This window comes from Bufo bufo, chromosome 10, assembly GCF_905171765.1.
Source record: "Bufo bufo chromosome 10, aBufBuf1.1, whole genome shotgun sequence".
NCBI classification, from domain to species: Eukaryota; Metazoa; Chordata; class Amphibia; order Anura; family Bufonidae; genus Bufo; species Bufo bufo.
This window is the reverse complement of record NC_053398.1, coordinates 24,739,812-24,764,592: the sequence shown is the minus strand read 5'-3', so window position 1 is coordinate 24,764,592 and position 24,781 is coordinate 24,739,812. Positions and strand designations below refer to the sequence as shown.

Below are 24,781 nucleotides of genomic sequence, written 5' to 3'. Positions count from 1 at the left end.
ATAAATTGACATGCTGCGGATTTTAAAATCCGCACAGCAGGTCAAAATCCGCGCGGAAAAAATCTGCACCGTGTGCACTGAGAATTTCAAATTCTCATAGAATAAAATGTACATGACCTACAGTGCAGATTTTCCGCGTGGAAAATCCGCACGTAATCCTGATCGTGTGCATTTAGCCTAAAAGTTTTCAGAAGGAATAACTGAGCAGCGGCTCAACACAGTTTTTCTGAGAAAGGATTCTCCAGATTTGTTACATTGTGGACTATAGGCATTTATTGAAATAATTTGTGTCAGGAGACCCTCCTTTTGTATTGATGGCCTATTCTCAAGATTGGCCATGACATTCCGATCAGCGGGGGTCCGACCTCCGGCGCTACAGTCTGTTCGCCAGCAGGTGAAGTTTCTGGATTGAAATTGCCCCTTGACTATTTTTTTTAATTAATTGTACTTTTTGTTTTTCGAGTGTGGAGATGCACGTAACATACGTCACTGAATAAGCCCTTATAATCTCTGTATTGTTTGTATGCCAAGCAGTAGGCTGTCAGCCTGGAAGCCATACTGACTTCCTTGTGTGTCTTGCAGCCAGCCCTCCTCGCTTTGTGTCAGTGGAAGAACTGATGGACGCAGCCAAAGGGGTCACCAACATGGCTTTGGCCCATGAGATCGTGGTCAATGGAGGTTTTCAGATCAAACCCATGGAGTTGCCTCAGGGAAGGTAGGATGTGATGTCATCAGACCACGGTGCTATCTACACATACAGCTCCTGAGGACCAGGGAAGTTCTTGGGCTCAATAAAATATACATTAAAAGGCCCAACCAACAATCGTGCTCCATTTTATTTCTATTGGGCCTCTCAGGCTCCAGGACACAGGTGCCACTGCTGTTCTTCACCCCCTATAGTTACCCATCGGCTGAGGACGCATTGCTCTGCATCTCTGTAACTGATCATGAACTTTTCTGTGAAATAGTACTGATAAAACAGAATTTTTATAAATATGTAAGCACTCAGTACTTTCGATATATTTGGGGTTCAGTTGTGTCTTCTGGTGTCTACTGATCATTCTATATGATAGATCAGAGAGTGGAGAGGGAGGATAGCATCCATCAGAGCTAGTGAAGACAGCAGTATCCTGGACACACAGATCCAGCATGATTAAGTCTGGAGTTTCATGTCTGAAACTACGAGCAGGATGCTTCCTGAATATCTGGAGGTCCGAACATTAACAAATGAAGATTGCAGGCTGAAACTTAGGGCAGCTTTTTTTTTTTTTGGTTTATACTAACATATGTAGAAATCATGTTTTCCACGTCAAATGTGTCCATAGCCTTTAAAAGGGGTTTTCCACTCCTTTTTATATTGATGGCTTGTCCTCAGGATAAAACATCAATATCTAATTGTCAGAGGTCCAAAAACCTGCTTCCCCCCCCCCAATCAGCATTTCAGGAGTAGCTCCATCCTTTGTGTAGTGGATGGAGCTCGTTACTGCTGCACTGCTCCCATTGAAGTGAACGGGAGCAGTGCTGCATTAACCAGCGCTGTACACTACAGAAAGGATGAAGCTACTCCTGCAAATGCAAATGAGCTTCTAGGAGCATGGGGGGGGGGGTTACACCTAGAGGCTCTGCTCCATGCACGGGTGGGCTGCTCCATGCACGGGTGGGCTGCTCCATGCACCGGTAGCCGGCTCCATCCAGCTCAATCCTGCTGCAACAAAAACAAGAAAGCATTGCTGACAAGGAAACTTGAAGCAGGATGCCGGCGGATGGAGCAGTGCGTGCTCCTTGGAGTGTCAGCCTTCCTGAAGGCCTGGTCCACGTGCACAGTTAGGAGAATGAGCTGTAAGCAGCCAACTTCCTGGTGCCGTTCTTGTGCCAAGCAGGAGGGCACGTTCTGCATCGTAAATGGTATTGACGGTAATAAAGATGCCTTTGTTCTGAGCCAGGTGAGGAAATGTACTGCTGAGATGGAAAGTACGTTTATGTAGCTGTGATTTAATGTGGGTATCTTGACATTTCTTCACATAATTAGTTACTTATTATGCAATACATTCTGTAAATTGTGTCACTTTCACTTATGTATACTTGGTCTGTTTGCAAACAAACCATTACAGCGGCCTCTGTGCAAAGCATGCTGGGAGTCGCGATTCACCAGAGCTGGTGCTGGACATGTTGCAGATCGCCGATCTACTTTAAAGGGTGTCTGTCAGCAGTTTTGTCCCTATGACACTGGCTGACCTGTTACATGTGCACTTGGCAGCTGAAGGCATCTGTGTTGGTCCCGTGTTCCTATGTGCCCGCATTGCTGAGAAATATGATGTTTTAATATATGCAAATGAGCCTCTAGGAGCAACGGGGGCGTCGCCATTACACCTAGAGGCTCTGCTCTCTCTGCAACTGTCTCTCCCTCTCCATTTTGATTGACAGGGCCAGGGATGATGACGTTTACTCTGTCTGGTCCTGTGAATAAAACTGCAGAGGGCGCAGCAGTTGCAGAGAGAGCAGAGCCTCTAGGTGTTATGGTAACGCCCCCGTTGCTCCTAGAGGTTTATTTCCATATATTAAAACATCATTTTTCTCAGCAATGCGGGCACATATGAACATGGGACCAACACAGATGCCTTCAGCTGCCAAGTGCAGATGTAACAGGTCAGCCGGTGTCATACAGGGTACAAATTGACAGATGCCCTTTAAAGGGATTGTCCTCTCCTCAGGATAGGCCATCAGTATATGATCCCCTGCCGATCAGCTGTTCTGTGATGCCTCTGGTGCTGGAAATACGCAACTCCATTATCACATATCACTAGGACACGTCATTAGTTTATGATAGGTGGGGGACCGACCTATAGGACCACGAGAATGAAGGGTCCACAAGGCTGTTTCGGAGTTGTTGTTCCTTCCTGTTTTTCCCTGCCACCCACTATGCATGGAACAGGAGCACAGCTCCGTACAAGTAAATGTGGCTTTGTTACAGTTCCCTGCACAGCGGTGCGCCTGGCCATTCGGGCACGTGAAGAGGGCGCAGCGCTGTGGCATCTACATTCTCAGAATCTGGGGGCGTCCCAGAGTTCAGGACCCCTACTGAGCATAATCATCTCTTTACAAGATGGGAATACCACACTGAATATTTGCAGAAGTATAATTACCCAGACAGTTGCATATTTAGGTGCTGGAACTGAATTAACGCTCCCAAAGTCTTTCTACTTTCGCAGCGGGGTTCTGGGCTAGGTAAGCTCTTCCGTGCCGTCGCTGCCGCCTGACGAGCTACTCTGCAGGAATGTATTAAGACAACCTCAAAGACGCTCCTTGCTATAATGAAAGTGAATGAGGACCCATTCACTTCTGTTGGAGCAGGGAAATATGCCGACACCGTCACGCCGGTCACATGACACCGTTTGAATCTCGAGACCTCGTCTGAGCCTGATGAATACTGTAGTCGCTCAGTTACGTTTTTTCTCCTCCATCTTTTGCTGTGGGCAAGGGTTGTCTTCATGTCTAATGTTCAAACATGTTTTAAAATATATTTTTCCCCTTTTTTTTTTCTTTTTTTTTTTGCAGCCTAGAAAGAACCGTTCGGGACATCGTCCATAAAGCGTTCTGGGATTGCCTGGAAGCGCAGTTCAAGGAAGACCCGCCTGTGTACGATCATGCCATCATATTACTGGGGGAAATTAAAGAGGTAATAGTCATGTTACCAGACCTGTGATGTTTTATAGCGTAAATTTAAAGGGAATGTGTCACCCAAAACATTTTTTTGCCAGTGAAAACCAGATGGCGACACATTTTTTTTTTCCAATCTGGTTTAATTTTACCGATTTAAAAAAAAAAAAAAAAATAATTGTATTCTATTTCCTGAACATGATTATGGGGGCGGCCATCTTGCCGCAGCATTTAGAAGGCATTAAGAAAATTGCTTTACGGCAGCCACATGTTCCATAGACACCATGGTCTGCAGGAGACCTCCTTGACTTCTATAGAAGGGTTTTCCAGGCATGCCCTGTGACCTGTGCAGAGGTCATTGTACAAGGAAGGAATAGATAAGATTTGACAATCACCTAATGTGAATGGTGGATCCTGTCTTAGTCTACTTTCACACTCGCGTTTTGGCTTTCCGTTTGTGAGATCCGTCATGTTCTCTCACAAGCGGTCCAAAACGGATCAGTTTTGCCCTAATGCATTCTGAAGGGAAAAGGATCCGCTCAGAATGCATCAGTTTGCCTCCGTTCCGTCTCCATTCCGCTCTGGAGGTGGACACCAAAACGCTGCCCGCCTGACGAAGCGGAGCCAAACGGATCCGTCCTGGCACACAATGTAAGTCAATGGGGACGGATCCGTTTTCTCTGGCACAATAGAAAACGGATCCGTCCCCCATTGACTTTCAATGGTGTTCAAGACGGATCCATCATGGCTATAGAAGACTTACTATAACTGGATCCGTTCATGACGGATGCATCCGGCCGTATTATTGTAATGAAAGCGTTTTGCAGATCCAGGACGAATCCGCAATAAACGCTAGTGTGAAAGTAGCCTAACTATGTGCCTTCCACATGTAATAATTCTGGAGCATCTATCCTTATGACTCTACGCTGTGCCACTCCTTTATTATTCCTGTTAGAAGTTATGAAAGAATTACTAGCAGTTTGCAGTGAAGGTCCAGAGGGGTGTTGCCAGTTGGGCGTCTGTCCCTGCACAGTCTGGTATTATTCAGTTTATACTGTCAGTGTCAGACTGTGCAGGCACACACCCTCAACTGGCAACACCCCTCTGGACCTTCACTGCAAACTGCTAGCAATTCATTCATAACTTTTAGCAGGAATAATAAAAGAATGGCACAGCATAGAGTCATAAGAATAGAGGCTCCAGCATTGTTATTACAAGCAGTTGCTAAAAGAGACATCTCAGGAGAGGAGACAGCTCCTCTTTAACATGCATTATTTATTGACTACTGATTAATGCTCAGACTAAACCACAGCAGACTGCAGAAAACAGAATATCGAAGTGCCTTGAAAGGAGCTGCTCGATCTCCCAAGATCAACTACAGGAAACTCACAATTCCCTAATATAGTTTTATCAGAACTGCCCACTTTACACGGGTATCTGGAGTAGTGTGAATTTTGTCCGATGTGCACACTGCGGGCTGCCATAAATGTCAGACTGATTTAATCAGAATTAGAAATTCCTATAGAGGATAAAAAAAAAGATTGAGATTCCTCAGTGGTTGATAACTTTTTTTAATGGTTAAATTAAAAGATAGAGTAGATGATTGTCGGGAGGGAAGCGTTCCCTCCCATCAATCGCCTACTCGCTAGAGGAGCAGACTGCTGCTATTACATGCAGCAATCTCCTCCTCAGTATAGGGACATCGCTAATGCAACGCTCGTCCCTATACCGTTTCATTGTTTGCTGCCAGCAGAGCGCCTATTACACAGCGCGATCTGCCGCCGGCAAACCAGGAATTTTTAACATGTTAAAGGGGTTCTCTGGGCTTTTAATATTGATGACCTAGCCGATCAGCTGTTTGAAGAGGAGGCGCGCGCCGTGCCAGCGCCGCCTCCTCTTCACTGTTTACCTTCTCGCCGTCGCCTCTACACACCGGTAAGCAGGTGTAATTACACCTAACCGTCCCATTCATTTCAATGGGACGGATCGCTCCTATACAAGTGTATAGACGCCTCCTCTTCAAACAGCTGATCGGCGGGGGGTGCTGATCTGATATCGATGACCTATCCTGAGGATAGGTCATCGATATTAAAAGCCAGGAGAACCCCTTTAAAAGCTCCCAAAGAACAAGCGGTTAATCAGCGGCAGTATTACACTGCCAGATGATCGCTATCGAATGAACGCTCGTTAGTGATCATCATAACCATAATCTGCCTGTTTAATAGGGCCTTAAGAGATGCAGAAGGACATAAATCCATGAGACACATTCATTCCTGATCGGAGTGTGTGAAAGGTTGTCATGGACTTATTCCTAGATTCTCCTGCTCTTCTGAGATTTGAAATTCCCTTTTAATATCAATACAGTAATATCAATATTAATTGGTTCCCGGACGACCATTGTATGTTGAAACCATTGTAAGCTGAGTAATCAGTTCCAAAGACCCAAAATGTTCTCCAAGATGAGAGAATTTGAAGATTTAAGAAAAATAAGCAGATAACTAAGACGGATAACACAAGTGCTTACAGATAACAGTCAGGAGTAGCTGCTAACTAGTAACTATCCAGCTATTCTACCAGAGAAGTGGCCTTGTTTGGTTGGATCTGAGGCTGAGACATTGTAGGTTGAGTCTGGTTTCAACTTACGATGGGTCAGAAAAGTCCATTGTATCCTGAGGGATCGCTGCCCTTTCATGTCTGATGTTGTGGTCATGGCTGCAGAAGTGTTTAGGTACAGGAAAACTTTACTTGAAATATGGATTTCAAACGATCTAGTATTGCTGTGCCCATTGGGGCTCACAATTTAAATTCCCTATTAGTATGTCTTTTGGAGTGTGGGAGGAAACTGCAGCACCAAGAGGAAACCCACCAGAACATGGGGAGAACCTACAAACTAGGTGGAAACTAATGTCCTCCACATGCAGACAAGTGGACTGACTGCACTACAGACATACACTCAATGTGCGGCACCTCCACCAGCCTATGCTCATATATATAAAACTTGATAGGTTATTAAAGAAACCCCCCAGTGTGTTATTCTAGACCCGATCAGAGCTGAGATGACTTCTAGGTATAGAGGAAAGCCACCAGTGTCCTCTTCTCCCCAGGACCTACCTTCTCAAAGTTGCTGCATATTCAATCATCTGGTAGCATCTTGCTGCTGCTGTGTGATCAGGTGATATTTGAATGTATCCATACGGTGGGCCCCCAAAATACATTTTTACTGGTGGGCCCTAGGCACCCCCAGTCTGACACGGATCATAGTAATGCCCTTACAAAGCTAAGCTGCAGTGTAAAGCAGGACAAACCATGTGTCTCTACATCAGTGCATGAAGCTGACACAGAGACACTTCCTGTCCGTGAGTGCACAGAGCAGGGCATGGCGGCGTTACACTGTGTCGGTGACTGAGAGGGTGAAGATTCAGGTTCATCTGCAAAGCTGAGAGAGTAGAACTCTGCATCAGAACTGGGGGTTCAGCACTGGAAATAAGGGGTTAATTTCACACCCAATACTCATTACTGACAGCACAGTCACTACTCGCCTAAAGTCATCGTCTCCACAGAAGTCACTCTCATCATCCTCTACAAGCCAATCGGCTGCAGGCTCTGCTAGCACTGCTAATGCTGATTGGCCAGCCCAGCAGCGAGACAACATAGAGCGCTATTTCGGGACTCCAGCGGGTGCAGAGGGAGCCACTGAGGATGTGCTGAGTAAAGGGGGGCCCCGAGGACAGGACAGAGGAAGCAGGGAGCTGGAAAGCAGAGCCTGAGCCCCGAGCGAGAATTAAGTGTAATTAAGAGGCAGGGCCTTTTGTCCAAGACCGGCCCCCTTCCTCCAGGGGCCCCAAAGCAGCTACGTGGTCTGCCTCCGTTGGAGGTACACCGCTGACTGTACCTCTTTAATTAATTTATTTTTTTGCAGTATAATCTGTATAATGCCCCATTCAGACAACCGTATCCGTTTTACGGTCTGCACATCGCTGATCCGCACAAAATATGGATGTGGTCCATGTTACATCCACATTTTTTTGCGGACCCGTTGACTTCAGTGGGTTTGTGGTCCGGAGATAGTTTCCCTCAATACAAAATCTTCCCCTGTCCACAGAATATCTGGGACCACCGCTCATCACGAGAACTGGATCCTGTGTCCCCTTATGAATGAAGTGTCAGGTCGAGCGTGCACATCGCTACTGCTGGAGAGAGCCGAGTACAAAGCTCCGCTATCAGACATTGAATGAAGCAGAAGGGAACATGGTTGACCTATGAGTCTATTTCTTTGGGGACACAGGATCCCCATTCTGTGTCCTGATCCCCACTGATCAGATACTTATCCCCTATCCTGTAGGTAGGGGATAAAAAAAAAAAAGCTGAGCTGTAAAACCAAGAAAGCCCATAACCATCTGATCAGCAGGGGTCCGGCACCCGACACCCCCGATCCAATTCACTATGAAGATCCATAAAGATGTATAAAAAGAGGAGAGAGAGGACAGCGCCTCATGTCTGGTGCTGCAAATAATATCGTATATGGAGTTGTAGTTCGCTCACCAGAGCGTGTTGTGAGGAAGTCGTGACCTCATGATAGGCCGAGCTCCTTTCTGAGGGCCCGGAGTCAGCCTGCCCCCGTTGGAACATCAGCAAAGCGGGCTGGTAGTGGGAGAATGGTTCTGTCACTCTGCATATGGTCCACCCGTTGATAACCCCCCCCCCCCCTGTTTTTGGGCGCCAAAATACACCCAAACACCCTATATATGTTGCTGTTAACTGTCCTGTTAACTGTCCTGAGGAAGGGGGTCATTCACACCACTAGTTAATATACACTGACTTCTTTATTACCTGCAAGGTATCAAATGTACAGTAGATGTTCTCATTAGTAGTCGGGGCACTGGTCTTATATGGGGCCCTGTTGATGATCGGCCTTTGACTCCTGAAGAGTCGGGCCTTCAGCACTCAGGAGAGGAAACCTCTAGGGAACCATGGCTGAAGGACTGCCCTTCCCTTAGGCGGCGGAGGAAAACGATGGCACTTGACAAAGATGGTAGATTTTTGTTCCTTGAATCGATGGTGAATGTCAAGTGCGTTGACTTCTGCAGAGACCAAGCCTGGAATCTGCCTTTTGATGCAGCAGGAAACTCGCTGGTGATTACGAAGGGGTTGTCCAAATTGTAGAGTCCGTTTAATTTTGGCCACCCATTGACACCAGAGTAATATGCCAGTGGTACGCAGCCGTAATCCAGCCCCCAAAGTAGTCTATGGGGCCGTACTGTACCCAAGGGGCGTAGCTAGACACAAAATTTGGATACTCCCCATAACCTCTCCTCCCGCAGCGAGTCCTGCGCCGTTCAGGAGGAGGAGTCGAGAGTTTACTAATCAATGGCTGATGAAAGCCCCACCTCCCCAGGCCCCTCCCCCTGATTAATGCCCCTCCCTTCCATCTACATGCAGCTGCTTCCTCTTCTCTCCGAGGGCTTGGGTCCCTGTAGTTAATAATCTTATATATAGATTATATCTATAATCTTCTGTCGTTACTGTAACCTAATCATCTCTCCACGTACTGAACTTTCACATACACAAAGCAGCCAAATTGAACAGGCAGTGCTGCAGTGTAAAGCATGAGGGAGATACAGAACAGCAAACCAAGTTTATATGGAGACAGGACCCCCTAAGCTGCAGTCACATGCTAGATACAAAAAAAATCTGCGGTGCAGTTTTTAAGTCCACAACATGCATGTTAATTTATGCTGTTGCTTTTCACCATGAAATTCGCCCTTTGCAACGCAGAGGGTAAAATACACTGCAACTGTAGAAAAATCCTCCCCCTGTGGCCATACCCTCAGACCGATTGATTTTTTTATATCAAGAATGTAACCCAATAATTTTTTTTATATGTTTTAAAGACCCTCATCTCCTTCATGTTACCTGGTCATACGCGGCTGAGGAATCAGATCAACGAGGTCCTGGACCTAGAGCTCATCAAACAGGAAGCAGAGAATGGAGCCCTGGACATCCCAAAACTGGCTACCTTTACCATAGGTATGATGGGGACTCTGTGTGCACCAGCTCGAGATGAGGAGGTCAAGAAGCTTCAGGATATTAAGGAGCCTGTACCCTTGTTCAGGTAAACAAATACCCGTAGATATAATAGTTCCAGTAAGAATGTGGGTAGAATGTGTATAGAATCTTTACAGAACCTGTGAGTTGCCGCATTTCTGGTGCAGAGGATTGATACATTTCCCCCTGGATTTCTATTTTTCATCCCTCTGCATGCTCTTTCTCCGCACCTACTCGGTGGGTGAGATCTTCCTGGTCTGATGCTAGTGATGCTCTTCTTCCCCTCTCGCAGCGGGAAGTCTGATAGAGAGAGGAACTGCAGCTGCATCCATCTCCTCCCTAGCTTCTTTTAACTACATTTGAGAATAAAGAGGTTTCTAAACATGTACACAGCAGAACGACGGGTGGCTATGCTATTTTCCAAGGGGTCGTCTCACTGCAGCAAATGGCATTTATCATGTAGAGAAAGTTAATACCAGGCACTTACTAATGTATTGTGATGGTCCATATTGCTTCCTTTGCTGGCTGGATTCATTTTTCCAATGCACTATACACTGCTTGTTTTCTGGCATTATGGCCACCGGTGCAATGCAGATTTGAGGTGGCCGGGATGGGAGCTCCTGTGCATGCGTGCCTACGCGCGTTACCACAGTGACTTTTCCTATGCAAGCCCGGCTAGATTGCAGCCCTGGAAATGAGCCTTGTATAATGCCATGGACAAATGAATCCAGCCAGCAAAGGAAGCAATATGGACAATCACAATACATTAGTAAGTGCCTTGTATTAAAGGGGTTGTCTCATCTGAGACAATGGGGGGATATCGCTAGGATATGCCCCCATTATCTGATAGGTGCGGGTCCCACCGCTGGGATCCACACCTATATCGAAAATGGAGCCCCAAAAGTTCATTTTCTCTGGGGCCGCCAAAAATAGGCGAGCGCTAGCTTGGCTATTTCCTTTGGACCCATAGAAGTGAATGGGAGCGGTGGCCGGTCATGCGTGATGTGCACCCATTCACCTCTATGGGAAGAGCGCTTGGTGGTGGCCGGACCGGAGTCCTCCTCCAGCCACCACTTTGCCGGGCTCCATTCCAGATATAGGTGCGGGTCCCACCACTGGAGACAAATGACTATAAGACAATGGGGGCATATCATAGTGATATGCCCCTATTGTCTGAGATGAGAATAACCCCTTTAACTTTCTCCACATGATAAATGCAATTTGCTTTTAAAGGGCTTGTCTCATCTTGGACAATGGGGGCATATCTCTAGGATATGCCCCCATTATCTGATAGGTGCGGGTCCCACCGCTGGAACCCGCATTTATATAGAGATCGGAGCCCCGAAAGTGGTGGAGGGTGCACTGCGCACACGCAGCTGCCCTCCATTCATTTTCTATGGGGCCATTCCTGATATAGGTGTGGGTCACAGCGGTGGGACCCGCACCTATACGACAATGTGGGCATATTCCAGCGTCCTAGCTACCTATTGTCTGAGATAAGAATAACCCCTTTAACTTTCTCTACATGATAAATGCCGTTTGCCTTTAATATGTTATATTATAAAGTTTCGTATATTTTCAGAAGTTGTTCAAGTGCAAAAACAATCTAAATAGTTATGCTTTAAAATACAACTACAACACAAACTTTTAGGGACTGGATAGTGGAGCAAACCTAAAAACAAGTTCTCTCTCCATTTACTCCCATGAGGATTCATGACACCGAGTCCGTGTTCTCGGCATTACATATCTTCTCGGTTGCTAAGAAGTCATTTTCAACACCAGTAAACTTTGAAGATGCTGGAAATGGGTAATAAGATTGTGCTGAAGGATGACCGTCCATCCCGCTGCTGGACATACATCAGAGGATTTATTACTTGGCGTCATCTATTACCGACCTTGGTAGTTTCTTGTGTAGACGGCTTTACAGCTTGTACTCGGGGCAGGAGGGTTTCACTTTGTGAATGCAGACAATCCCTCTTTCAGTTTTATTGTGTTCTTCTGGTTTGGATACTATATCTAACCCATGTGTGGGAGCCGCCTTAATCATGGAAGCCTTATGGCTATGGACAACTTTAAGGCTCGTATTTAATTATTTTTTTACTTAATTGCATGTATTTTTGGCTGAAAAGCATTTTTTTTATTTGAAGGATTTATGTCAAAATTTTCCACCACTTTGCTTCTGCAGCTTCTACGTATCACAATACATAGCAGGTTGCAGAATGCTGTCTGTCTTCTGAAGCTGATGCAGGACAAGATCAAAGTTCACTTTGCAATGCGCTCTCCATGCACTTACTGGTGAGCTTCTAATGGGCATGCACAGCAGCTGGTAGGAAAAAGCAGAGCTGCAGTGTACAGGATGGAGGAGGGACAAGAAGGGTGCAACAGCCTGACATGATCAGCAATTCTGCTGGAGACAGCTTAAAAACAATCAGCCAATGACGACATCTGGTCATACTTCATAAGAATAATTTTTAGGGCCGGTGTCCACCATTGCTTTGTTTCTTGCTAGGGGGTTGTCCAAAACCTGAGTTGCAAAGTGGCGACTACCCTCTAGGTTCTGGCAGAGTGAAGTCACTGTTTACGGCAGCCATTATTATGTGAGTGAAGGTAGCAGTCCCATGTAAAGTATCTGTACAGTGTACGAAACCAACTAAACAGCTCCCCGAATCTCAGTTTCTCTAATTAGAATTTGAACAGATGAGGATATTGGGGTAAGGGCTCATATACACGACCGTTGCCCGGCCGTGGCCGTATTGTGGGCCGCATACAGGGGGTCCACAATACACTAGCATCGGCCGTATGCACCCCCACCACGGATCGCGGACCCATTTACTTCAATGGATCCGCAACCACAGAGAAGCGGAACGGAGGCATGGATCGGAAGCACTACGGAGTGCTTCCGTGGTGTTTCTGGCCGTGCCTCCACACCGCAAAAAAGTAGTGCAGTAGTCGGATGCGGATCGCGGACCCCATTCAAATGAATGGGTCCGCGATATGCATGCGGCTGCCCCACGGTCTTGCCGGTGCATTGCGGTCCGCAGCATGGGCCTGGCCGCCACACGGTCGTGGGCATGAGCCCTTAACCGAAGGAACAGATTTTCAGTGGAGTTGGGGTTCTAAATTATTATGTAAAAGGGATTTTCTTAGTAGTCCCCATTAAAGGGGTTGTCCCATTATGACAACTTCTCCCTTGTCCACAAGATAGGGGGGATAAGTGTTTAATTAGCTGGAATTCAACAGCTGGGGATCCCGCCGATCACAAGAACGGGGCCTATGTTCCCTAGTTTGAATGGAGCCGCGGTCAGTTATGGCTGACGGAGAGCGCCGTCTACAGAAGTCCGCCTGGCCAGTCCCCGATGAGTGTGACTGAGCGGAGATTTATGGTAGATCTGGTATAATGGAGGCTCAGGGTATATACATTCAGACATGGTTTACTCTCAGGACAAAACGCTCATAAATCACCGCAGTTTAAAGGATTTTATTTCTGTTTAATGTTAACTCTCTGGCAATGAAATACAGAACAGCGGCCAGGGCTGGAGAGCGGCGCACGATGACGGAGTCCGCACAAGTTGTTTTTTGTTAATTAGAGGTTTCCGTAAAAAAGATAAAAGATTTCTTTATTCTGTCGTCTTTTACTGGCAAAGGAATTGGAGGAATAAACCTTGTGGTATTACACAAGCCCCGCAAGGATCAGACTATCCCTGGACACGCCTATGAGCATGCTTCTGGCAAATGAAGGGGGGCTTCTAGTAGGAGGTCCTCCCACCCACAGTTCATTCTCTTCCCAGGACAGAGTACTTTAACCCCTTCATGAAGCACCTATTTTAAATATTTGCGTTTGGTCATTTATATAATTTTTCTTGTATTTTTAATATGTTTGGGTCCACATCCGAGCCGCATTTTTTTGTGGCTCAGATGCGGACCCATTCACTTCAATGAGGCTGCAAAAGATGCGGACGGCACTCCCGTTTTGCGGACAAGAATAGGCATTTCTATTATGGGCGGCCAGTTCCGTTCCGCAACCTGCGGAAGGCACACGGGCGGCGTTCCGTGTTTTGCAAGTCCGCAATTTGCAGAGTGCAAAACACGGCGCGGTCTTGTGCATGTAGCCTAAAAGGGCTTGTCCCACCTGGACAGCGGAATAATGCAGCATAGTCTTCAGCAGAGTACTACATGATGCCCATCCAAATGAATGAGCGGCTCTGTACTAATTCCTACGCTTGTGCTGAGTCTTTCAGAGTGGAAAGCGGCGTTTCCAGTATCCCTGCAGTATTATGTGTTGAATCGGGGGGTGGGTCCTCTATGATGTCTGAAAAGAGGTTGGACACCCCAGGTGTCCTTATGTGTGGATGTATGGCGTCCTGCCTCCGTCATGCTGAGACCACATGATTGCTCTGGGGCCCGGCGCTGAACCCCTTCTCCTGCTTCCCAACATAAAATAATAGCATTTTCCTGCAGCCACCACTGGGGGGAGCGTAGCGTAAGGAGAGTTATACAGCTGCCATTGAGTTCAGTGGTAACTGTATAAATTCCTATACGCTGAGTGGTGGCAGCCAGTTTTATAATATACTGTGTGAAGGGGGAAGCAGGAGACTTAAGCAATGTAGTTATGCCAGTTGGGGTGGTGTAACTACATTGAGAAGTTTGGTGTTCAGAAGTGAGCGCCATATTTATAAGCATCCATTCCACTCGTTCTGATATAAGAAATTGAGTAAAGAGGGCGAGGCGGAGCTCAACTTTAAAAAATTCCTCCATGTCATACAAAACAAAACGAAACATAAGAAATCTCACGAGGGAGGGGGGGGTCGTTACTTATTTTTGCTATGGGACCGTATATCTGTTTTTATTTGCCTGTCCTCCTTGTTCCACAGAGCAATCCTCGCCGTCCTGGATCTGATGAAATTAGATATGGCCAACTTTACCATCAGCAGCATCCGTCCACATTTGATGCAGCAGTCCGTGGAGTACGAGAGGAAGAAATTCCAGGACTTCTTTGATAAGAAACCAAGTATGGCGTCCTCCTGTGTGATATATTCTGCCGCCACATCAGCCGCAAATCATGTTGTGGATGCTCGGGATTAAAAAATCCGTAAAATAAAACTCAATGACTTCTTAAAAGGGTTGTATGAAATGTAAAAAACATGGCGGCTTTCTTCCAGATACAGGGGTTGTGCCTGGTATTGCCACTCAGCTCCTTTTTGAAGTGAATGGGACTGAGATGCAATACCACTCCCAATCTGTGGACAGGTGTGGCGCTGTTTTTGGAAGAAAGCAGCCATGTTTTTGTAATCCCAGATGATTGCTTTTAATGGATGATTAGTCAAATAGTAGTTGGGTTAAAGGAAGCCTGTCACTAGGAAATTCACTGATAAACCAGACACAGTGCCTTGCAAATGATCAGTTAAGTGCACTGAGGGCGGGCCCAAACCGCTCTGTGCACCCTTGCTCCTCCTGCTTCCACTGCCAGCCCCTCCCTCTTCTCTTGATTGGCCCAGGGGAAATGACTATGCAGGAATCTGTCCCTGTCAATCAAGAAGGACAGGGTGGGGCTGGCAGACGGAGAAGGCGGAGCAAGGGTGCACAGAGTGACTTGGGCCCGCCCTCGGTGCACTTAAATGGGTTATGTCACTTCAGCAGATGGCATTCATCATGTAGAGAAGGTTACTACAAGCCACTTACTAATGTATTGTGATTGTCCATATTGCCTTCTTTTCTGGATTAATTTTTCCATCACATTATACACTGCTCGTTTCCATGGTTACAACCACCCTGCCATCCATCAGTGGTGGTCGTGCTTGCACACTATAGAAAAAAGCACCGACCTATGTGCGCTCCAACGGTCCGAGGCCGAAACTTTTTCCTATAGTGTGCAAGCACGACCACCACTGATGGATTGCAAGGTGGTCGTAACCATGGAAACAAGCAGTGTATATTGTGATGGAAAAATGAATCCTGCCAGCAAAGGAAGCAATATGGACAATCACAATACATTAGTAAGTGCCTGGTATTCACTTTCTCTACACGATAAATGCAATTTACTGACGTGACACGACCCCTTTAACTGCTCATTTACATATGGATTAAAAGCACTTTTCCTCCAGAATTAAACAGCGGATCACTAAGTGAAAGGTATCATTACATTCAGCGGAGCGAGCCCCACATTGTCTGGTAGATCAGTGGGTTTCCTGGTCATAGTCCATGTATGAACCACTGCTGTAACGGGGGATTTGTTGATATTTCAGTGATTTTCGTACTATTTCTCATCAGGCAGCAGATTCATGTTCACATTCTGTGTAGGTCTGTCTTTTGATGAACACCCTTCCATATCCATATTGGGGGTTTAGAGACCTCACAGAGGGGGTCCCCACCTGGGCTCCATGTAATACCATGTCTTTGAAGCCACATTGAGTAACTTCACTTGCAAGAGAAGTTGTCTTCATGAGACAGCCCTTTTAACCCCTTAATGACCCTGGGATTTTCCATTTTTGCATTTTTGTTTTTCACTCCCCGCCTTCCCATAGTCTTAACTTTTTTATTTTTACATTCACATAGCCTTATTGAGGGCTTATTTTTTGCGGAGATGGCACCATTTACGGTTGCATACCATGTAGTAGGGAAGCGGTAAAAAAAAATTCCAAATGGGGTAGAATTGGGAAAAAACGCAATTCTGATAAAGGTTTTTATTACCTTTTTTTTTACACTGTACACTATGCGGTAAAATTGACCTGTTATCTTCATTCTCCAGGTCAGTACAATTCCAATGATACCACACTTGTATAGTTTACTTGCGTTTTAATACTGAAAAAATTAAAACCTTTGAGGAAATTTTATATATTTTTTTTCAGAACCATATTCTGACCCCTATAACTTTTTTGTAGCTATGTGTATGGTGCTGTGTGAGGGCTCATTTTTAGCAGGACGATCTGTTCTTTTCAGCGATACCAATTTTAAGTGTGTGCAAACTTTTTGATTACTTTTTATTAAAAAAATAATTGGGAATTTGAAGGTATTTAATAGTATGGGCATTTTCGCATGCAGCGATGCCCATGATGGTTTTTTTTTTATTATTATTGGTTAAGTATTTTTATTTTAAGGAAAGGGTGTTTGAACTTTTTTTTTTATTATTATTTTTTTTAGATTTGTAAAAACTTTTTTAAACTTTTTTTTTTTACTCTTTTTTATGTCACCTTGGGTGACAATAACTGGCAATTCATTCGATTGTCCATAGTATTCAGTGATGGCTAAATAGCCATCATTTGAAGACTTCATTGCACTATTTCAATACAAGGCTGCCACCTAGTGGCCTGTATTGATATATACATCTATATATTTATATAATTAGCGCAAGGTAACAGGTTCCCTGATCTCAGCCGGGGAATGCTATTACCCGACCGGAAGCACGCGACTTCCGGTTCTGGTCTGCGCAGATGCCGTGGTCACATTTGACTACGGCATCTGAAGGGTAAGATGTATGCGATCAGTCTCATGGCTGATCACATACAGTGTCGCCGCGGGTCTCTGCTAATTATAAAATAGCAGGCACCATGTTTAGGGATTGGACCCATGACGTACAGCTTCCTAATGGGTACTTAAAGGGTTAATATTTGTATTCCCCCTTGAAATAACAATTCTAGAGCATTTTTTCTTATAGCTGTACATTGTGCAGTCCTAAGCCGAGTGTTACCAGTTGTGGGGGGGGGGGTGTCCTTGCATAGTCTGACTTTGTCCAATCAGAGCTGCCAGTGTTAGACTGTGTAGGTACACACCCCTTTGACAAGGGAAATGGTAACACCCGGTTGTGAATTTATTGATAATTTTATAGGATGAATAACTGGGGAACAGCACAACGCAGAGTTTAAAGAAAAGCTCACGGGGGAGTATTGACTAAAGGTGCATTTACACGGCCCGAGAATCTGGCAGACAATCTGCCCATCTAAGGCTACATGCACCGTATGTGTTTTGCAGTCCGCAAATTGCGGATCCGCCCAAAAAAAAAACGGATGCCATCCGTTTTTTGCTTTTTTTTTGCGGATCCATTGTAACAATGCCTAAAACGGACAAGAACAGGACATGTTCTATTTTTTTTTTAGCGGGGCTACGGAACGGACATACTGATGCGGACAGCACATGGTGTGCTGTCTGCATTTTTTGCGGACCCATTGAAATGAATGGGTCCGCATCCTATCCGCAAAAAAAACTGAATGGAAACAAACAACGTTCGTGTGCATGTAGCCTAAATGTGCCGCCGATCACCGCCGAAACTCTTTCATTGGGTGATCCCGACGTTCATGCAGGCACCACCGATCATTGCTTCCGGGCAGCAGAAACCAATAGCCGTCCCTCATGCTGTGAAGGAGATCGCTGCGCGTAAATTCAGAGGTCTCCTTCACTAAACGAGCAGCACTTCCTTCCCGACAATCGGCCTGTGTAAATCCAGCTTAGGACAGACCCTCAGATCTGTATCAAGTAGCGATGAGATTATATAGTATTTGCGCTGTTCCTATATCTAGGATATGTCCTTATTTTCTCCATCTTGTCCAGATTCTTTAGAATTCGTCACAAGTTGGCTCCAGGAATCGGCTGACGACCTTCTGGCTAAGGACTCTGCAGCATCTTCTTCTAGCTCCGCGTGTCCCATCTCTGTATTAAATCATGCCTACATGAAGCTTCTCGCATGGGACCATGAACGTAAAGCCTTCCCAGAGGTAGGAATTCTTCATTTTTATAGTCCTGTGTGGGGTCCAAACAGTCCTAGATCTCCCATACACATTAGTGGAGCGTTACTGCAGACAAATGGCGTAGAAGGCAGTTTGTATTCTTAAAGGAGTTTTCTGGGACTTTCATAAAGTTGACCTATCTGTTTGATAGGTCATCAACACCAGATTGGTCTCCAATTTGTCATCCGTCAAGATGTCATCCGTTTGTTTTTGCGGATCCGCAATTTTCGTACCGCAAAACACATACGGTAGTGTGCATGTAGCCTTAGAAGGGCAGATTGTCTGCCAGATCCTCGGGCCGTGTAAATGCCCCTTTAGTGTGGTAAAGGTCTACAGATGGGGTAGTGTTACTGCTCCTCTGACAGGATCTCATGGCATTCTAATGACTTATAATGCTGCGTGTCGCTGCTCGACATCGGCTGTAATGAATTGTACTGACCTAATGCAGTCAGTACAACTCATAACAGCCGATTTCAGGCAGGGACACCCATATAATGCCGTGAGGTCCTGTCACCGGAGCCGAGTCCGGGCCCGGAAATAACGCTCCCACATGAAGCGGGTTTCCGGGGCGGTGCACCCATTGGTCTGAGACTGGACGAAGGATAAGTCCCGGAATTAGGATCAGTGGCGGTTGCAGCAATGAGACTCCCGCCAATCAGGCCTTTAAGACATATTCTATCGATGGGGCTCATAGGTTTATGGATGAGACAACAGCCGCTTCCTTCTTGGCGTTGGTTGGGGTACCTGTAAATGGACCCCACTCATTTTCATGTAATCTACGAGAATAGTGAGAGAATTCCTTTTACTTTTTACAGTATTGGTATCATTTTTTTAATTTATTTTTTTACTTTTTTTCCGATTTCTTTGCCTTCTCCAGACTGTGGTGATGGACCAGATCCGATTTCAGGAGATGAAGCTGGAGGTGACCCAGCTGACATTATTAGGGACTTTGCTCCTGATAATACAGAACTCGACTACTCCCGGCATCGCCAGTCATACCGCTTTTATGGACAGAATGAAGAGTCTCATCAGACTTTTGTTGGAGGGAGTGGGAACTCCGTAAGTAAACTGATTATAAAAGAGGCTTCCTACCTCTGTGCAGATCCTGCATGGGTAACCTCCTTTGCCTTCCAATTGTAACACAGTGAGAGGGTTCAAGTAATAAACCCAGACATCAGACAGCAATGAGGCACACACGCATACTATAGATCTATAGAGGGCCTATAACCACCCACCAGGATCCACCATCTTTGTGCATTATTTTCTTCAAGGATCAGTTTCCGATTTTGCTTTAATCTCAATCACGGTTAGTTGAGGACGTGTTCCTGGAAACAAAGACTGGCGAGGAGCAGATGAATAAGACTTCATTTGTTGTTTTATAACACTCCTTGTGTTTACTTAAATTTTTGGGGATTTTGGAAAGCCTCCTTTAAATGATGTCTTTTATCTGCCTACAGCTTCCAATTGCCTCCATAATACATGTAGAAGCTTCAGTAATAGTGGAGGCTGCAGGCTTCCAAGATTTTATAATTTTAAAGCAAACCAGTCAGCATGAAAATACAGTGCGGGCTGCAGGCAGCATGTTCTAAAGCAAGAGGAGCCTTCTGTGGTGGCCAACAGTAGCTTCCATGTTCTGTCCTCCTCCTCCAGTTGTCTCTAAGATATCCAGGAGGGGGCTTAGGAGGCAAGATACGAGCCACAGTACCAAGACAGCCCTACCTTCAGCATGCTGTCTAGACCTCCCCTAGGAATGACCCCTATAATGCCCCCAGGACTATGCTCCCCAAGTGGCCAAGAACAGAAGAAAAAATTAAATACCTGGGTGCCATTTCAAGTATCTGTTTCTGGCCACCAGCCTGCGGCCTGAGACGTCTCTGTCCCTTCACCATTTGTACACTGTAGACCTATAGTGACCTGTGGCCTACCAGGGTAAACAGCAGGGCAGGTAGCCATAAACTCTCACGTTCCTCCACAATATTGAATAGACCTGAAGAGAGCAATACAATTGAATTCAGGAGGGCATCTGTGGCCAGGTACATAAGTAGCTGAAGGCTTCCAGTGCTAATTACCGCAGAGGCATCAGATCATTATGTACAGAAATGAGGAGGGCTCAGGTGGCCCTGAGCATCATCCCACCATTACGTTTGCCTGTAGGATCTATGGCCACTCCGACTCTGGTACCGAGGACTATAGCCTGTATAGCCCAAAGGTCACATTTGATGTTTGGTGCACCTACGGTTGGATAAATAGGTTCCTTTTATAGGTGACAAACAACTGTACAATGATTTTTTAATACATACTGCCTAAATGCAAAATGAATAAATGCTCTAGTCATCATTAAAGGGGTCGTCTGAGTTCTGAAAAAAAAAAATATGGTTGACCATCAGATTTAGTTATATAAATAAGCTAAGCAAGTTTTTGGCAAATAAAACTTCTATTTCCTCATTAATATTTGTGCCCCTCCCCCTGCTCTGCAAAGGGGGTAAATAAGTCTGCCCTGACCGTGTAGGACTACAAGTCCCAGCTGTACAATGACACTGCTGATACACACAGGATCTTCCCGCTACCTGTTCTTGTGCAATGTTCTGCAGAACTCCTCCAGTCTGTCAGCTCTATTTCTGCAGGATGAGAAGGGTAGATGCTGAGGATGTGTCTCTTCATTGCCTGCAGCTGCTCAGCCAAGCTTCCAGCCCTTAGTCTGTGCCGCTGATGGTAGAAGGGGGTTAAAGTTTCCAGAAGTTTCCAGAAGAATCCAGTGGAAGGGAGACACAGGGCAGACAGGAGCAGCTCGGCCGGTGCAGGGGGCGTGGCCAGTACAGTGACGTCTCGTGTAGGAATGAGCGAATCGACTTCGGATGAAACATCCGAAGTCGATTCGCATTAAAACTTCGGTCCAATACTGTGTGGAGCGAGCGCTGCGTATAGTATTAGACTGTATTGGCTCAGATGAGCCGAAGTTATTACTTCGCGAAGTCTCACGTGACTTTGTGTAATAACTTCATAGATTAATTTTTGCTGTAAAAAAAAAGATTTCCCAAACTCGGGTTCGGTTCCAAGTGGTACCTTGGAACCGAATCAGAGTTCGGGAAATGTTTTTTTACAGTCAAAATTAATCTATGAAGTTATTACACGAAGTCACGTGAGACTTCGCAAAGTAATAACTTCGGCTCATCTGAGCCAATACAGTCTAATACTATGCAGAGCGCTCGCTCCACACAGTATTGGACCGAAGTTTTAATGCGAATCGACTTCGGATGTTTCATCCGAAGTCGATTCGCTCATCCCTAGTCTCGTGCACAGACACAGACCTGCTCCTCAGGGTGGTGCACGAAACGTCATCAGAGCAGGGAGAGAAGCTGACATCACAGGTCATGTGACCCTCAGTGAAATCTGAGAAAGGAGCAACTGGAGATAAAGTAAGTGAATTGTAAAGCCCTTACATTTGATTAGTTAGAAACATACAAAGAACAAAAAAATAACTCCGACAACCCCTTTAAACATTTCCTAACATTTCACTCCAGTACAAACTTTTAATTCCTTCATATAGCTAGCTGTCCTGCGGAACCTAACTTCCTGGCTATGTTGGCTCTCCATTCCCGCAGTGTTAAGCTTCATTCACACGGCAGTGTTTCACGATAATGATGATCAAGATAATCACTATTTTATATGTAAAATAATTTATCCCATACCAAAGGTGGAGCTCTGTAATAGAAAAGGTGCTCCTGAAAACTCTAAAGACATTATGAAATGTCTTGGCAGATATAGTAGATTTGAAAACAATATATGAAATGATAGGTGCCCTTTAATGTCTATGGGCCTGATTTTATATTAATGTTTCAGTGACGGGGGGGGGGGGGGGGGGGGTGTAACGTTCTGTAAAAAATAAAATACCCTTGTCTCCTTGGATCACCCCGACCATATAAAAAGTACAAAGCCCTTATAGGTTTCATATGCTATAGGGCAGTGGTGGCAAACCTGCGGCACTCAGAGCCCTCTCTGTGGGCACCCGCACCCTGGAAAAAGTCTATGGTGTTCCTGCTATTCATCAGCGCAGGGCGCGCTATAAACAGCGCAGGCAGCGCACTGAATGTAGGCAGGTATTATAGCTAAATGATAAAGTACATGGCAGATATACTATATTGGACTGTAGTGTTCAGGTTAAATTGCCATGTTGGCACTTTGCCATAAATAAGTGGGTTTTGGGTTGCAGTTTGGGCACTCGGTCTCTAAAAGGTTCGCCATCTCTGCTATAGGGGATAACGCAGCATTATCTGGTCATATATATTTTTTTTGTCTGTTTTATACAAACTGTTTGCTTGTACAGGAAGAAACTTTCATACATTTTACACAAAATCCTATGTAAGGAAACCCATTCTAACTATTCGTTAATAATTGAGTTCCCTGTATGCACTCTTCTCCCTTTTCCTGTGATTTAGTTCTGTCAGTACAGAGGAGGCCCTGGCCACCATCAGTGAGAAGGTGTGTGTAGAATTGAGCGTCTACCTCGGTCAGCACGGCTCTACCCCCTTCTCCACAGAGAGAGAGGAATCTCTTAAAAGGCAGATCCGGACTGCGTCGTCTCCCTCCAACCAGATTTACCGATTAATAGGTAACTGTGTTTGCTTTTATCATTTACTCCCATGGTGTAACATAATTTATCATGTTAGCATGTTTTCCCGAGGACGAGTGTTAAGGGATATTTATTTAAAGCGTCACTGAGCTTTCAACAAACTTTGCATTAATCAATAGTACAGTGTGTGTACATGAGGAATATCACTATTTCTGGCCATTGTATGACTTGTATCTGGCATTTTTCCTCTGCACACAGTGAGTGGGACTAGCTGCCATCCACTGCGCACAGAAAGTAGAAGAGAATCTCCTTCCTAACTGTCTCACTGTCACTGAGAAGCAGTCGCCAGATAATGGAGGACATTACAAAGAAGAGCTGACCTGTATGCTTGTGAATGAAGCACTTGTGCTGAGCTATAACCTTCCTATCTAGCTGTGATGGTCTCCTCAGCTCCTGCTCATTCCCCCCCCCCTCCCTCCCCATTGACATGTGTAATAGGATCATCCTGCAAAGTTGATCCATCCTGGATGGGGGGAAAAAAATCATTTTTCAAAGTGAAAAGGAGGAGAGCGTCTGGTAAACAGCTGATAACAGGAGAACTAAATATTTCTCACTGATAAAAAAAATATTGCAACGTTTAGGGGGGGTTTACACTGTCCGATTGTCGGGCAGATTATTAGGGACAAATGTTTATAATGAATGTTTGTTCCCAATAAACTGCAAGTCTAAGGCCCCTCTCAGACCAGCAGTTGTCACGCTGCGGACTCGCAGCGCAGCACCCGTCCTGAACTTCCAGCACTGTCGGGGTCGCATAGCATTATATTAAATTATGATGCTATGTAACCCTTACAGTTCTGGAATGTATTGGATAACACTGACATAATGCTGTCAGTGTTATCCAATACATTCCAGATCTCTAAGGGTTACATAGCATCATAAATCAATATAATGCTATGCGACCCCTGCAGTGCTGGAAGTTCAGGCCGGGTGCTGCGCTGAGAGTCCGCAGCGTGACAACTGCTCGTCTGAAAGGGGCCTAAAGGTGCTGCAGATCTCCTGATGAACAGTCGTTAGTGCCGGCATCTAAATCATTGTTTCTGTCCTGTCTAAACAGCGCTCTGCTGCCCAGAAACAATGCAGCTGTAGGAGGACGAGTGACAGCAGCAGCCATCCCTCGTCCTCATACTGAGGATGTGATTGCTGCATGTAACAAGCAGGCAATTGTCGGGAAGGATCGCTTCCGTCCCGGCAATCGTGTGCTGGATCGCTGCATGTAAATGCAGCAATTCTTGGGGTCTCTTGTACTATTGATTTATGCAAAGTTATGTGAAAACTTACTGATCATTTAAGGCTACTTTGACACTTGCATTGTTGTTTTCCGGTATTGAGATCCGGCAGAGGATCCTAAAAAAAAAACGGATCTGTCACCCATTGACTTTCAATGTATTTAGTGACAGATCCGTTTTTTTTTCCCTTTTGATTTCACACAACTGCATCCTAACAGAACGGATGTGCAAAATCAAAACGGATCCATTTAATTTCGGTTTTGAGATCCTCTGCCGGAATGAACAAGGCAAGGGCGAAACAGGTCTAAGGTATTTTATACAGTCCTGATCAAAAGTTTAAGACCACTTGAAAAATGGCAAAAAATCCTATTTAGCATGGCTGGATCTTAACAAGGTTCCAAGTAGAGCTTCAACATGCAACAAGAAGAAATGGGAGGGAGACAAAACATTTTTTGAGGATTCAATTTAATGAAAACAACGATTAAACTGAAACAGGCTGTTTTTTA

At 45.4% G+C, this 24,781-nt stretch overlaps 1 protein-coding gene across 1 annotated transcript in view; it reads left to right on the top strand.

Moving 5' to 3' along the window:
- The window catches only part of TCP11L1 (t-complex 11 like 1), a 50,282-nt gene that overhangs the window by 23,543 nt on the left and 1,958 nt on the right, over positions 1-24,781 (top strand). Inside the window, exons 3-9 of the mRNA XM_040410086.1 lie at positions 583-715; positions 3,556-3,676; positions 9,549-9,769; positions 14,574-14,710; positions 18,244-18,407; positions 19,297-19,478; positions 22,856-23,028. Of these exons, the coding sequence (XP_040266020.1) occupies positions 583-715; positions 3,556-3,676; positions 9,549-9,769; positions 14,574-14,710; positions 18,244-18,407; positions 19,297-19,478; positions 22,856-23,028 (1,131 nt within the window). The remainder of the gene's footprint in view (positions 1-582; positions 716-3,555; positions 3,677-9,548; positions 9,770-14,573; positions 14,711-18,243; positions 18,408-19,296; positions 19,479-22,855; positions 23,029-24,781) is intronic.